The sequence below is a fragment of the Meriones unguiculatus genome, chromosome 7, assembly GCF_030254825.1.
Source record: "Meriones unguiculatus strain TT.TT164.6M chromosome 7, Bangor_MerUng_6.1, whole genome shotgun sequence".
Classification (NCBI taxonomy): Eukaryota; Metazoa; Chordata; class Mammalia; order Rodentia; family Muridae; genus Meriones; species Meriones unguiculatus.
The window spans coordinates 6,225,166-6,239,972 of record NC_083355.1 but is presented as its reverse complement, the minus strand read 5'-3'; the positions used below and the strand labels follow the sequence as shown (position 1 = coordinate 6,239,972).

At 53.2% G+C, this 14,807-nt stretch overlaps 1 protein-coding gene across 1 annotated transcript; it reads right to left on the bottom strand.

Annotated features, from left to right (window-relative positions):
• Window positions 1-1,166: 1,166 nt before the first annotated feature.
• On the bottom strand, window positions 1,167-5,695 carry Trim47 (tripartite motif containing 47). The gene is made up of 6 exons (XM_021635900.2): window positions 4,957-5,695; window positions 3,673-3,768; window positions 3,139-3,369; window positions 2,781-2,979; window positions 2,338-2,412; window positions 1,167-2,093 (listed from the first exon to the last, which is right to left on the bottom strand). The coding sequence occupies exons 1-6, from the start codon at window positions 5,641-5,643 to the stop codon at window positions 1,453-1,455; spliced, it is 1,929 nt and encodes a 642-aa protein (XP_021491575.1). The 5' UTR covers window positions 5,644-5,695; the 3' UTR covers window positions 1,167-1,452.
• Between the last annotated feature and the right edge of the window lie 9,112 nt (window positions 5,696-14,807).

Sequence of the window (14,807 nt, the reverse complement as noted above, 5' to 3'; positions counted from 1 at the left end):
CAAACAGCCCTCCTGTATGGCCTCAGGCTGTCCAAGACAGGGCAGAGAGTTTCTGGGGTGGTGCAGGACACTGAGCCTTCCTGGGAGCCAGCCAGCGGCTCTCCTGCTCTCCTGGGGCACAGGGCCTCAGGTCCCCAGAGTACTGAACAGTGCTGTCCACAGCTACACAGCTGGGTGCAGAGATGCGACGTCAAGGCATAGACCCCTTTACTGTAGATGCCCTTTCTTTCCAGTCACCACACCCTGGGTGGTCTCAGCCAAGTCCCTCCAGGGGCTGAGGTGTGTGTGTGTGTGTGTGTGTGTGTCTCAGGTTGCCTTTCCATTTCTCTCCAGGACGCCCAAGCATCCCGCTCAGCTCTTGGCTTTGGGTGTGTGACTCCTGTATTTGATTCTGGATACAGCACACATAACGTCCGTCCAGAACTGGCTTGTGGCATCGAGGGTTAGAAATACTGGTGAGGGTGCCTTCCCCCATCCAAAGCAAATGTGGGCAACAAAGATGGCTGGGTGCTGGACTCTCCGCCCTGCCTTAGGCAGTTACCCAGGAGCTGCTGAAGGACAGGCAGCCTCTTTCAACCCCTCCTCCTGGGTCAGGGGAGCTCCGAGCTCCCCCACCTGCTTGTTCTGGGTTGTTTTGTTTTGAGGGTGAGTGTATGTGCGTGGTCTCAGAAGTCATGCCTCTGCAGACTTACACTTTATTTTCTGGGAAATGGTCTCTTACATGAAGCTCACCTGTTAGGCTAGGCTAGCACTCAGTGAGCCCCAGGGACCTGCCTGTCTCCACTTCTTTAGTGCAGACATTACAAGTATGATTCTGTCCTGGGGGCTCAAACTGGGGTCTTCTTGATCTTAGCAAGAGCTTTATCAGGTGTGCTTTCCCCGGCCCTGGTCTATTTTGTTTTGTTTAACACATTTTTATTTATTTATTTATTGTGTATGCATGTGTTCCTGCCTGTGTTTGTGGCTCAGGCACCAGGGCATGCATGCAGATAGAGGTCAGAGGGCAATTTGCAGGGGCCAGTTCTCTTCTTTTACTGTGTGTGGTGCAGGACTCAAACTCGGATCCCAGAGCTTGGGGACAAGCCATCTTGTCTTCCCCTGTCAGATCCTGAAGCCTGAGAAGTCATGGGAATGTGTGGTGGATGAGTTACGAGAAAGGGAGTCAGTTGTTCATTGAATGAATGTTTATTGAGCACCTACTGTATGCCAGGTGTCTCTAGAGACCTGGAAAAGGGGGGGCTGGGGTGTCTGGAATTGTCCCAGCTGAAGTTCTTGTCCCAAAAACAAATCCTGCAAGGGACAGGGCCTGGGGACCCCTGCCTTGAGAAGTGGAAGGTCTCGTTCTAGATGGCAGAGACCTCCAGAAGTGAGGCAGCTGGGAGCACGGGCGGCTCTAAGGCTGGTGCCTTCTCCCAGGAAACGTGGGCAGAACCGCTGCCGGACGAACCGGCATCACCTCCTCTTCAGCACGGATATGCACGATTTCTTGAGGGGCCCAATCTGCAGATGGGCGTCCACACTCTCCAGGAAGAAGGCAGGCTTTAGCCTGTGGCTGAAGAGCCCCGAGAAGTGGCTGTCCAGGCGACTCTGGAAAAGGTCAGTCGGGGAGGCCAGGGCACCGCTGCGGCGCAGCCGGGAGGCTTTGAGCCTCCGAAGAAGGCTCAGCTTTCCCTCTCGAACGGCATAGAAGGACAGGGCGCGGTCAGCATACTCCAGGCAGACCCCGACCGTGGGTGAAAAGGGGTGGGGTAGTGGGGCCTCCATGCCTCCGAACCAGACGGAGAAGCCGCGCCCATTCCACTGCAGACAGCACGAGTGTGCGTTTCGGCCCAGGCGGCCCCGGTCGTAGGGCTCTTGGGGAGAGAAGCCCTCGGCCATGACACCCACACTGACCCATCCTTCGATGATCTCCACCTCCCAGTAGTAGGTGCCCCTGTCCAAGGCACCCTCTCCTAGCACCTGCTCACAGTGTGTGAAGCGGGTGGGTGACTCCGGGTAGTTGACGGGACATAATACCCTCTTGACACCTTTGGTTCCGAAGAGCTGCAGGAACTTGTCTGCTGTGTCACTGTCCAAATCCACGATGTAGGCAACTGGACCCGTGGGGGGGCGGGGAGAGACGCAGATCACAGCCAGGCTCGAACATAGTCCCCCACAGGCTATCCCCTCCCTCAAACATAGCCCTGCCCCTTCCTCAGGAGCCGTGAGACCCAGCACAAGCGGGGACCACCCATAGAGACGGCCTTGTTCACCCAAGAGATGAGATCTGCCAGCTCTGTGTGCCAGGCCCTGTCCCTGAAGCCCAGCAGCTAATGGAGCAGCCGGCTGGCTACTTACACTTGAGGAAGTAGTCTCTGGGAGCCTCACTCTCCAGCAGGCTGGTGCTGTCGGGGTCCTGGGGCTCCACCTCAGCTGCAGAAGAAGAGGCAGGCGGTGGGGAAGCCATCTCTGTGGACCACCTGTGGCCGGCTGCTTGCTAGTGCCCCATCCCCAACCCTTCCTGCCAAAGCCCCAGCTGCTTGGTGACAGACACCCACACGGTGTTTTTATGCAGTTGTGGCGCTTGAGTGCCCCTCCCCCACCTTGCCTTCTTGCATGCAGGACCTTGATCTCTCTGAAATTTGTGGGTGAGTGAGAAGAATCCCCTCTGACCCCTGGCAGGCTCACAGCCCCTCCCCTAGTGCCAGACACTTTCCCTCCTCCGTTCCTGGATGGGCACCAGACCTGGGGGCCCATACGGTCTATCTGGGCGAGGTGAGTCATCTTGGGGGTGTACCCACCTTCTGAGCCAACTTTCTGCAGCCCATCCTCGTCACTGCCCAGCCCCCGCAGCTGCTCCCACTGGCTGGCACAGGCTGAGACCAGGATGTCCCTCACTGCTTTCACCACTTGGGAGGACTTGGTGAAGCTGAGTTCCCTGGGGGGCCCAGGGCCAGGGCCACTCCCCTCTTCCAAGGCCAGCCGTAGTGCCAGGAGCTCCTGTGCCAGACAAATGCCCATTAAGGCTCTGCTAGCCACAGCATCTCCCAGCCAGGGAAGGTAGCAACTGTCCTGGAAGGCCAGGTACCATCTGCCATCATCTCCCCCCCCCCGCCCCCGCCCCTTCAGTCCACGCTGTGGTTCAGGAAGCACCCTCACCTGTAGAAAGCTGACTGAGTCAGCTTCTGGAACCTGACTGAGGTTGTGCCGGGCCCGGCTCAGGCGGCTTCGCTGTTCCTCTTGTCTGCGCAGCTCACCCTGCGAGCGGCCCAACATAGCGGCCTCTCCCTCCTCGATGAAGCCCAGCACCTCAGTCTGGAAACTCTGTAGGGTGGCTGTGGCCTCAGCCAACACCTGGCTCACCCTTTCCCGCTCTGCCACGGCTGCACTCTGCAGCAGAGGGCATGGAAGCAGCAGTGAGGGCAGAGACCAGGCCTGGCTGCTGTCTCCTTTCCCTGACTACTTGTGCCCACCCAGACCTACTAGGAGGACAGAGGACCAGCCCCAGCCTGCTCTGGGGCTGAGGCAGGCCGTGTGAAACAAGGTGTTCCTGCTTAGCACGGCTGAGCAGTCCCTTAACCAGGGCACGTCTAGAGCATGTGGCTCCCCACTGAAAGCTTATGCATAATTTCAGAGGCCTGCTTCAGGGGTGCTGGGGGGGCGGGGAGTCTACAGACTAGGGTGGGCTCTGACCTTGATGAGGGCCACAGTGCGGCGGGACTGTGCGATGCTGGCACCCAGCTCATCCAGGCGGTCCTCCACAGCGCTCAGGACTTTGGGCTGCTCTGCCTGTGGAGCAGGCTTGGTGAGTTTGGTGTTTGACAAAAGGTCACTGACCTGCAACAGGTCTCAGGATTTGGGAGACCAGACGGTGACATCTGTGAGTGAAGAGACTGCCGTGATACCCCAGAATATGCCCAAAGTGCCTCTGGCCCAGGCTAGTGCCATTTTCCAAATGCCTGGCAAGGAAGCAGGCTGTGGACATCTGACTACCTGTTGACCAGAGAAGCCAGGATACGGCCACCTAAGAGTCTCAGTTTATTTTTTGGGATCTTTTTTTTTTTTCCCCAGTGAGGATGAGGCAAAGCAGGAGAGGGTAGGGTTGGGGTGTGGCTGAACCAGAAGAGAGGGAACTAACTAGTCTTGGGAATTAGTCTCAAAAGAGCCTTCATCCCCAATCCAGCTCTGAAAAATGGGGATTCCGGGCAAATCCCTTGGGTCTTATGAGTCACAGCTCGAGGCAGGAGAGGCGGAAAATCCCAAAGCCAGAGGCGCCAAGACCGGGATGGAGGCCAAGGGAAACTGGGGGCGGAGGTAGCGGGACACTGGGCTCATGCTCCCAAAGGCCCTAGAACGTTCGGACAGAGAAGATCTGTGTGACCAACCCAGCCTCATTGCTCTCCTGGTGCCTGCCACACCCATCTAGAGTGGCTGACTCAGTCCAGGACAAATCTGAGTTGGGACCAGCAAGAGGAGCACACCAGCCATGTGGCCCCACCCTCGGCCAGCCGCTCCTGACACCCACCGGCTCCATGGGCCTAATGCAGATCTCTCTCTGGCTTTACACCCACACTGGCTTCCCACGCGCGCGCGCGCGCGCGCACACACACACACACACACACACCGCACACTGAAAGGTTTTTGTCACTCATCACTGGTCCCTCCTGACTTCTCTTCCATCCACACCAGCCCCAGCGAATGACACTGTAGACCGGAAGGGGTTGCAAAGATCCTCAGAGGAGGAAACTGAAACTAAGGCAGAGCCCACTGAGTCAGAGAGGCGAAAACCACGTAAAGGTGGGAGGGGAGAACCCAGCTCCACGAAGTTGTTTCCTTAATCTCCCTGTGCACATCCACAACACCAACAAGACAAACAAACCCATCAAAGGCACAGCCGGAAAGAGTGAGGACCTACAAAGCTCCCCTGCCCCACCTGTCACCCGTCTCCACGTGCCCGCTCAAGGTGCCCAGCCCCACCTCCTGAAGCGCGCGCTCCTGCTCCAGCGGCACGAGCTCGTGGCCGCGATGCTCCTGAGTGGCACAGGCCTCGCAAAGGCACACACGCTCCAGGCGGCAGTAGCGCTCCAGCGGCCGCAGGTGGCGCGGACACAGGCTTTCCTCCAGCCGGCGGAGCGGCGGCACTAGGCGGTGGCCGCGCAGCGCCGGGCTGCGTTCGTGCGGGGCCAGATGCGCTGAGCAGAAGGAGGCGAGGCAGGAGAGGCAGGAGAAGGCGGCGGGCAGGGCGGCGCCCTCGGGGCACGCGTCGCAGCGCACCGGCTCTTCCCCGGCGGGCCACGCCTCGGGCGCGCAGGGGGCTGACGGCTCCGCACCCGTCGGTGGTGCGCTGGGCGCCGAGGGCTCGGGGGTCGCGCCCCGGGCCGGGCCTGAAGCCGGGACGGACATGGGTCCTGCGGCCGAGCCCTGGCGGAGCTGCAGCAGCTCGGACAGCGTGTGGTTCTTGCGGAGCTGCAGGCCGTCGGGGAAAGGCTCCTGGCACAGTGGGCAGCGGGCCGGACCTCCGGGACCCCCGGTGCCGCCCGCGCTCCGGTGCGGCCAGAGCGCGCCCAGGCAGGCGAGGCAGAAGTTGTGACCGCAGGGCAGTGTCACCGGCTCCCGGAGCGGTTCCAGGCAGATGGGGCAGCCGAAAGGCCCGCTGCCGTCCATGGCTGCGCGGCAGCCCGGGCACCGCCTGTGCTGCTCCCGCCTGGGAGGGACCTGGGACGGTTCGCGCCCTGCACCGCCCCCTGGGACCAAGGCCAGAGGTCCCGCCCCCTCCTACCCCTCCGCAGCTCTGCCCGCCCCAGTGCAGCCCGCCCCGCTGCACACACAGGTCAGCAGAGGGAGCGGTGGGGCCCTCTTGCCTTCAGGGGCGCACGACCATCTTGAGTCTCCCACCCCGCGTGGGCAGAGGAAGTGGCAATGCCAGAGGGGATAGGAAAGGAGAGGAGGAGAAGGAGGCTGAGAGGACATTCGACCCTCCATCCCCCACACCTTGGTCAGCCTGGTGCCACGGGAGAGGTGGGTGGGCACAGCCCTGTCTCCAGCACCTTTTCCCTCCAGACCTCTGCTGGGCACAGTTAGCAAAGCGCCTGAGCTGCTGACATATAGAAAAAATTACTGCTGAAACGTGTCTGTTTTTGCTCCTTAGCGACTCTGTTTACCTGCGCCGGGGAACTTGGCCTTGTCTACATCTGAAATGGGAAGCTGACCTCACTGTCCATGTCCCTTGTCTGAGGAATTTACTTCCGTTCATGGAGACTCGCGGGGGCCTGTAGTTCCCCAAAAGGAGGCTCGGGTTAGGGCTTGTCCAACTCTGCATTTGGAGCGGTGCGTCTACTTGGAAGGACTTGTGTTTGTTTTGAGACTTCGTCTCTGTATGTAGTCCAGATTGGCTTAGAATGCTTCATCCTCCTGCCTCGGTCTTCTGAGTGCTGGGATCACAGGCTTATGCCTTTCTTGGCTTCTTCGTGTCGTTTCTCAGACAGGGTCTTTCTTACAGAGCCTTGGTTAACCTAGAACTTACGTTGGCCTTGACCTACTGGCGCTCATGCCACCGCCTCTCCAGTGCTGAGATTACAGGTGTATGCCACCATATCCGGTAAACTGACATTGTAAATTACACTAAAGAGAAGTTGGGGATTTAGCTCAGCCGTAGAGCACTTGGCTAGCAAGTGCAAGGTCCTAGGTTAGGTTCTCAGCTCTGAAAAAAAAATTATACTTCATAATGCAATAATATTAAACTTTAAAATATATAGAATTCAAATAGTCAAAATAATAATAATAACAATTATTATTATTTAATAAGAGTGGTGCCCAGTGCTGGGGAGCTAGCTGCTCAGTTGGTGAAATGCTGAGCAGATGTGAGGACCTGAGTTAGACTCCAGAGCCCACATTAAAGGCTGAGCATGGTGGCAAAGAAGAAAAGGATAAACAAAATGGGTGAAATGATGTTGTTATAACTGCCGGGTGGTGGCTGTGCACCTGTAATCCCAGCACTATGGGAGGCTGAGGCAGGCAGATCTCTGAGTTCAAGGCCAGCCTGGTCTACATAGCGAGTTCAAGACAGCCAATGCTACACAGAGAAACCCTGTCTAAAAAAAACAAAACAAAACAAACAAAAAGTTCTTATAACCCTAAAAAAAAAAAAAAAGCATCCACGTTCTCATGCTGATAGAAATAGGTAACTGGATAAATGAATAAGTGGCTAATAGCTACCTTTCCCATTCAGGAAGATCCCAAATAATTTTGGTAGTGTCCAGAGTGACACCCTCCTCCTGACCTGTGTGCTAAGCACAATGTCTTCCAAGGCAGCAATGAGCGCTCCTTCACTGGGTAAATCTGACGCACCACACCCCGGCCATCGGGGTCAGTATCAGCCCTGGGTGGTCACAGCACAGGGTCTGATGGGCTGCGATACGAGCTACCTCGCCTAAAACGGTAACCTCCCTAGTGCCGCCTGTACAGTTGCTCACCACCATACCTGGCTTAAAACTGTTGATGTTCCGGGCTGTAGAGGTGGCTCATCAGTTAAGAGCACTTGCTACTCCTGCTGAAGACTCAGGTTCAGTTCCTAGCAGCCGCGTCTTGGGCTCCCAAGCCCCTGTGATTGCGGTTTCAGGGAATCCAATGCCCTCTTCTAGCCTCTGTGGCCAGAGCAGTACACACGGTGTGTATGAACACATGCAGGACACTCATACACAGAAAACAGTAAAAGCAGATTTTAAAGCTCAGTTAACAAAATAAAGTCACGGAGGCAGTTCTTCCCACGCTAGGCTGGTTCCTACTGCTGAGAGCCCGCACTGGAGGGGAAATACATTTACAGGCAAACAGGAAAGCAAATGGAGATGGGACCTGCTCTTTCTAGCCAGGTGCCCCTTTCACCGCAGCCTAGGAGAACCAGAGACTTAACTTTCAAAGTAAAGTTTTTTCATAATTATTATTCCTTTAAATTTTTTTTTAATCTTGTTAAGCAGTGGTAGTGCATGCCTTTAATCCCCAACAGTCAGGAGGAAGAGGCAGGTGGATCGCTGTGAGCTCAGGGCCAGACTAGTCTACAGAGTGAGTTCCAGGACAGCCAGGGCTACACACAGAGAAACCCTGTCTCAAAAAAACAAAATAAAAATAAATAAAAAATATTTCTATGTATGGGTGTTTTCCTGCCATGTGCACAGGGCAGAAGAGAGCATTGGGTACTCTGGGGCTGGATTTGGCAACAGTGTTGGACCCTCAAGGGTGCTGGGAGTCAAATCCCAGTCCTCTGGAAGAGCAGCCAGCGCTCCTAACTGCTGAGCCATTCCCCCAACCCGTTAGCTTATTTAGCATGAGGGTTCAAGGGTTGGAACTCAGCAAGCGCCTTCAGGTGCTGAGCCATTGTCACCTTCCCCAAACTTCCTCTTTAAAGAAATAACTCAGTGGTTAAGGGCACTGACTGTTCTTCCGGAGGAGCCAGGTTCAAATCCCAGCATCCACATGGCAGCTCACAACTCTCTGTAACTCCAAGACCTGACACTTTTATATAGATATACATGCAGGAAAACACCAATACACATAACATAAAGGTAAATAAGTAAATGTTTTTAAAAAAGAAATACTTGCTGGAGAGATGCCTCAGCCTCGGTGGTTAAGATTTTGTATTGTTTTTGCAGAGGACCTGAGTTCATTTCCCAGCACTCACACCAGGCAGCCCACAGCTGCTTGTAACTCCAGTTTCAGGGGGATACTTTAACTTCAGGCATATGTACATGGAAATAAACAACAATAACAAAATATTTAAATAAATAAGCAAATCAATTTCTCTTATATAAAGACACAAGAAAACGGGTTTGGGCTTACCCTGCTCCAGTATGCCCTCATTCTAACCTGGATACAACTGCCAAGACCCTATTTCCACTGCTGCCACCACCCCAACTTCTTGCCCACTCCTCTAACAGGCCTGGATCACTGCCTCTGTTTCCCCCGTTGCCTGTGTTTAGAGATGGGAAATTCTGCTTCAGAGAATTTTTAGAGAAACTTTTAGAAAGTACTTAGGTTAGGAATCAAAGAGGAAATATAAAAAAACGGCACCTCTCTCTCTCTCTCTCACTTGTCCCTGTTGCCTGCTCCCCCCCACCCCCCGCTGGAGATTGAATCCAGTTCTTTGTGCACGTTGGGCAAGCACTTTGCCACTGAGTTACACCCAGTGCTGGCGAGGTTAAGTCAACGTGACAGAAGCTAGAGTCACTTGGGAGGAGGGAGCCTCAGCTGAGGAGACGCCTCCCTGAGACTGGCCTGTAGGCAAATCTGCAGTGCATTTCCTTAATTCGTGCTTGATGTGGGTGAGTCCAGACCTCGGCTGCGGCAGCGGTGTCATCCCTGGGAAGGCAGTCTTGGGGTGCTATGAGAAAGCAGGCTGAGCAAGCCATGGAGAGCAAGCCAGGAAGCAGCACTCTCCCATGGCCTCTGCACCCATCCCTGCCATGACTCCTCTGGATGATAGACTGTGAACTATAAGCTGAAATAAACCTCAAGTTGCTTTTGGTTATGGTGTTTTGTTACAGCGATAGAAACCCAGATAAGACATAGCCCCAGAGTCTGAATCCTCGGAAAAAAGATGGGCATGATGGCACACATCTGACATCCCAGAGCTGGGAGGCGGAGACAAGAGGATCCTGGGAGTTTGCTAGCCATTCAGTCTAGCCAAGAGGTGAGATTTAGATCAGTGAGAGACCCTGTCTCAAAAAATAAAATGGAGGAGTGGAGAGATGGCTTAGTGGCTGAGAGCACTGGCTGCTCTTCCAGAGAACCTGGGATTCAAGTCCTAGCACCCACATGGCAACCCACAACTGTCTGTAACTCCAGTTCCAGGAGATCTGGTACCTTCTGTCTTCTACACACACTCGCTGTATGAGGAGAACAGATTTGCTGGCAAACACCCATATACACACACAGGCACATGCACACACACAGACACACACACACATTTAAAACAAGGTGAAGAGTGATGGAGAAAAGCATCTGACAGCGACTCTGACCTCCACATGCACACACACATACCCAGACATAAAAAAGAAATAGAGTGTGCAGTCCAGAGCTGGCATGGTCAGGAATTCCCAGCACTTATCAGGTAAAGGAGGAAGGATCAGGAGTTCAAGGCCAACCTCAGCTACATAGTGAGTTTCTGACTAGCCTGGGCTACATGAAAAGCTATCTCAAAAAAGAAAAAAAAAAATCCAAATATAAAGTGTGTAGTTTAAGCCAGGTGGTGGTGGTGCACAGCTTTAATCCCACCAGGCAGAACTGTCGGATCTCTGTGAGCTTGAGGCCAGCCTAATCTACAGAGAGAGTCCCAGGGCAGCCAGGGTTACACGGATTATGTACTTTAGCCAGTGTGGTACCGCATGCCTGTAATATCCCAGCGGAACAGGGAAGCTAGAACAGGAGGTCCAGTTCAAGGTCAGCTTAGACTGTATAGGGAAACAACGCCTCAAAAAGGGAATAGAAGTATACAGTTCATTAAAACAAAAACCAAAACCAAACAAAAACCCCAGTGCATTCTTTCTCTGGAGTCGTCTCCCCAGCTTCTACCCCATGGATGACAGGAACATCGCTTCATCATTATAGTCACAATTGTCCTCAGATGACCCGGCCCGCAGGTCAGTCGAACAAGACCCTATGAGAGGGGGTGAGAATGGGGTGGGCCAAGAGATGAGAAGAATGGAGACAAGACAAAATTCTGATCAGGTCTCAGTTTATTGTTCTTTAGGTAACAGCTTATAAAGAGTAAGAATGAGCAATTTCAGTGAAAATCGCAAAGCAGGACGTTCTCAAGGAAATTCTCAAAGCGGGAGGAAAGTGCTCATAGTATACCCGCCAAATCTAATCGGCTGAGCAAACTAACAATCAAAGAACACCTGCCGTCCAGGGGCACAATATACATCATGGATTCCAAGCGGGCTAGAACCAAGCAGCCATTTAATGGCTCCATGCACTCAGACCCTGCCCAGGGCCCACGGAGGGCCGGGCCAGCAGAAGACTGCCCTATTCGCTTTTTCTTCTACTTGGGACAGGGAGCTGCTTTCTCACTGGTCCCAGGAAAAGGCAGGTGACTGTCCCCTCAGTCCTCCCCTCCCTGTGCATACAAGGCTTTCCCCTTCAAAGCCTGCCTAGGTCCTGTTCTGGTCCCAGTCCCCCAAGCCTTTAGCGATGGGCTGTGGGCTGTGAGAGGGCAAAGAAGAGCTAGAAGGGCGCCAGTCCCTCTGAGAAGCAAGCTGTGAGTTGTACAGCCCCTCGGGGCTACTGGAACAGAGTGGGACAGAGCGCTTCCTAGACAGCAACTCTGGTTTTTGGCAGCTGGGCGACTGAGCGCGGCTGGTACCAGGGCCAGATCCACAGACTGATGACATTACCCTGACATTGTTACTATCTTAATTAAAAATCCTTTATCATTTTAAAGTTGTTCTTACTTTATGTGTATTTTATGTGTGTGATGTTTTGCCTGCCTGCATATCTGGGCATCATGGGCATGCCCGGTACCAGCAGAGGTCAGAAGAGGCATTCCAGGGCATTGGATCCCCTGGAACTGAAGTTACTGAAGCAACTAAAGCCGCCATGTTGGTGCTGGGAATTGAACCCAGATCCTCTAAAAGAGCAGCCAGTGCTCTTAACCACTGAGCCATATCTCCAGCCCCAAGAGTTTTTCTGTTTTCTTCTTCTTCCTCTTCTTTTGCCTTTTCCTCCTCCTCTCCTCCCCTCCTCCAATTTTAGCTTTAATTATGTGTACGTGTGTATCTGTCCATGTGAGGGCTAGTGTTCGCCCACACCAGAGGTATGGGATCTCCCCTAGAGCTGGAGTTAAAGATGGCTGTTAGCTATCTTCTGCGGGTCCTGGGAGAAGAACTGATGCTACGGAAGGGCAGGAAAAGCAGTGTTAAATGGTGAGCTATCTCTCTAGACTCTATTAGTTTTTGTTTGTGTATCTGTTCCTGTGTAAGTACATGCTGTGTGTGCTTGCAGAGGCCGGAGGAGGCCCCTGACCCCAGGAGCTGGAATTCCAGGTGGTTACGAGCCACTGGCGGTTGGGTACTGTCACTCAAAAGGGTGCCCATTCTTAGGTAGGGAATGAACGCCAGAACAGAAGCACTGTGATGCCTGGGGATTCCTGGGTGGGGCTAGGGGTGGCGGGATGTGGAAGCGGCATCTGAGCTGGGTGGTCACTGACCGCTGGACTCGGGTGGGTGGAGACAGGGGTGGGAAAGGCCTTCTGGACAGAAGGAGCCGTGTGTGGGAGACAGCCTGGGTGGACCCTGTTTGGCAGGAAAGCGGATAATGAGTTCCATACGTTGGTCTCCACGGGCGCTCTCCGTCGTGCCTGTGGCCTGCTTGCCAAGCTCCTGGCGTGGCTGGGAGGCTGGCCACAGCACCACCCTTCAACCCAAGCGTGGCCAGGCTGCTTGGGTTTGCACAGATGGTAGACAGGCCTGGTTCCGAAGGCTAAGGAGGGTCTTCAAAGGTGTGTCCAAGCAATTCCTTTGTTCCCCATACAGCAGCTCACTGTTCCTTTGATCCGCCCAGAAGGCAAGCGTGGAGATGTGATTTGTCAATGCTGGTAAATTTTTTTTTTAATTTAAAACATGTACATATTAGTGTGGTGTGTATGTGTGTGTGTTTCACGTGGTGTTTTCCACCACGGATTCCAAGGACTGAACTCAGGTTGTTAGACATGCATGGCAAGAACTTCTACCCACTGAAGCATCTTGCAGCCCAGGGTAGATTGCTAAACATGTTTAACTTTTTTAGGGCCTGGGGAGATGGTTCAGCAGTTAAGAGCACTGGCTGCTTTTGCAGAGCCCCCCAGATTTTATTCCCAGAACCCACACTGCAGTTCACAAACATCTGTAACCCCAGTCCCAGGGATTAGACACACTCTTCTGGCTCCCTTGGGCATTGCACACACATGGTGCATAGACTCACAAGTAGGCAAAACATCCATACACGGAAAATAAGGGACTTGTCTTTCTTTCTTTCTTTCTTTCTTTCTTTCTTTCTTTCTTTCTTTCTTTCTTTCTTTCGTTCTTTCTTTCTTTCTTTCTTTCCTTCTTTCTTTCTTTCTTTCTTTCTTTCTTTCTTTCTTTCTTTCTCATTCCCTCCCTCCCTCCCTCCCTCCCTCCCTCCCTCTCTCCCTCCCTCCTTCCTTTCTTCCTTTCTTCCTTCATTCCATTCTTTCTTTGTTTCTTTCTCTCCTTCTTCCCCTCCTTCTTCAAGTTTTAGGTGCTGGAGAAATATCTCAGTGGTTAAAGTGCCATGGTACAATCATGAGGAGCAAAGTTATCACCCATAGAACCCCAAAAAGAAAAAGAGATCAGTTCCTGAGTCTTGTAAATGAGGCTTTTGTAAGTTACCTTTTTGTTTAATGCTATTGTTAAGAATCCTTTCCTATGGGGGTGGGAGGTGAGAGGGTTGGGAACAAGAAGGGAAACTGATCGGGGATATCTCTTTGTCAAGCTGGAGGCCTGGGACAGGGTAAGCTCCTGAGAGGACATGGGTGTGACTGTAGCTGACGTGGGGGGGGGACGACACAGACTGAAGTAACCACTGGAAGGAGGAGAACAGCTTACCGACAAAACCTGTGATCCAAAAATTACCCTTCGTTCAAAAACTGCAGGGGTAATGAGGCCACAAAGATTGAGGGAAAGTCCAACCAATAACTGGCCCAACCTGAGACCCACCCCACGGCAGAGAGCCAGCCCCTGACACTATTAATGATGCTCTGCTATGCTTTCAGACAGAAGCCTAACTTGACTATAGTCTGGGAGGCTCCACCAGCAGCAGATCAGGACAGATGCTGGGACTTGCAGCCAAGCATGGGGTGGAGCCATGGGGTCCTGTGGAAGTGTTAGGGAAAAGATGGAAGGACCTGGAGGGGACAGGAAACTCACAAGAACACCAACAGAGACAACTAACCCAGTCCCATGGGGGCTTTCAGAGATTGAGACATCATCTAAGGAGCAGGCATGGTCTGGACCTAGGCCCCCTGCACACAGGTAGCCAATGGGTGGCTTGGTCTTCATATGGGGTGCCAGGCAAGTGGGTGGGGGCTGTATCTAACATGGACTCTATTGTCTGCTTTTGGATCACTTTCCCCTGGCAGGGATGCCTTGCCTGGGGATGAAGATATGCTCAGTCCTGATGTGACTTGATGTGCTGGGGAAGGTTGATGGGGGAGGGGAGTTCCTCTTTTCTGGGGGGAAAGGGAGAGGAGAAGGGGAGAATGGGGATACTGGGAAGGGAAGAGGGAGGGGGCACCCTTAGGATGTAAAGTAAATAAAAAAGAAAATAAAAATTAAAAAGAATCGTATTCTTCAGTAATTTTTGTTGTTGGTACCATGAGCTTGTGCTTTTGATGTTCATATGTAGAGCCGACTGCCTCTTCCTCCCGAGTGCTGGGATCAAAGGTGTGCATCCCATTACCTGGCTGAGACATTGTTTTCTGAAGTCTTTCAGAACTGATTTGTCATTAAGGGCACGGGTAACAACACCTGCCTCTAATTCCATCCCATCTAGAAGGGAGGCGAATGGAAACCTGATAGGTTACACACCTTGCCACAGCCAGCCCTGCAGAGGGGGTGGGGTAAGTGTGTAGAGAGACTACCTTGTGTATTGAATGGATGCAACAACGGTCAACAAACAAACAAACAAATAACCTATGACCTATAGGAAAGGGAAGAATAGAAGGAAGGACAGGCAGAAAGGATTCTAGGATAGAGCCAGGCGTGGGGAGATGCGTCAGGGGAGATGTGAGGAGGACATGGTACCTAACCAGAGGTAACGAGTCACGCTGAAGAATTTAGATT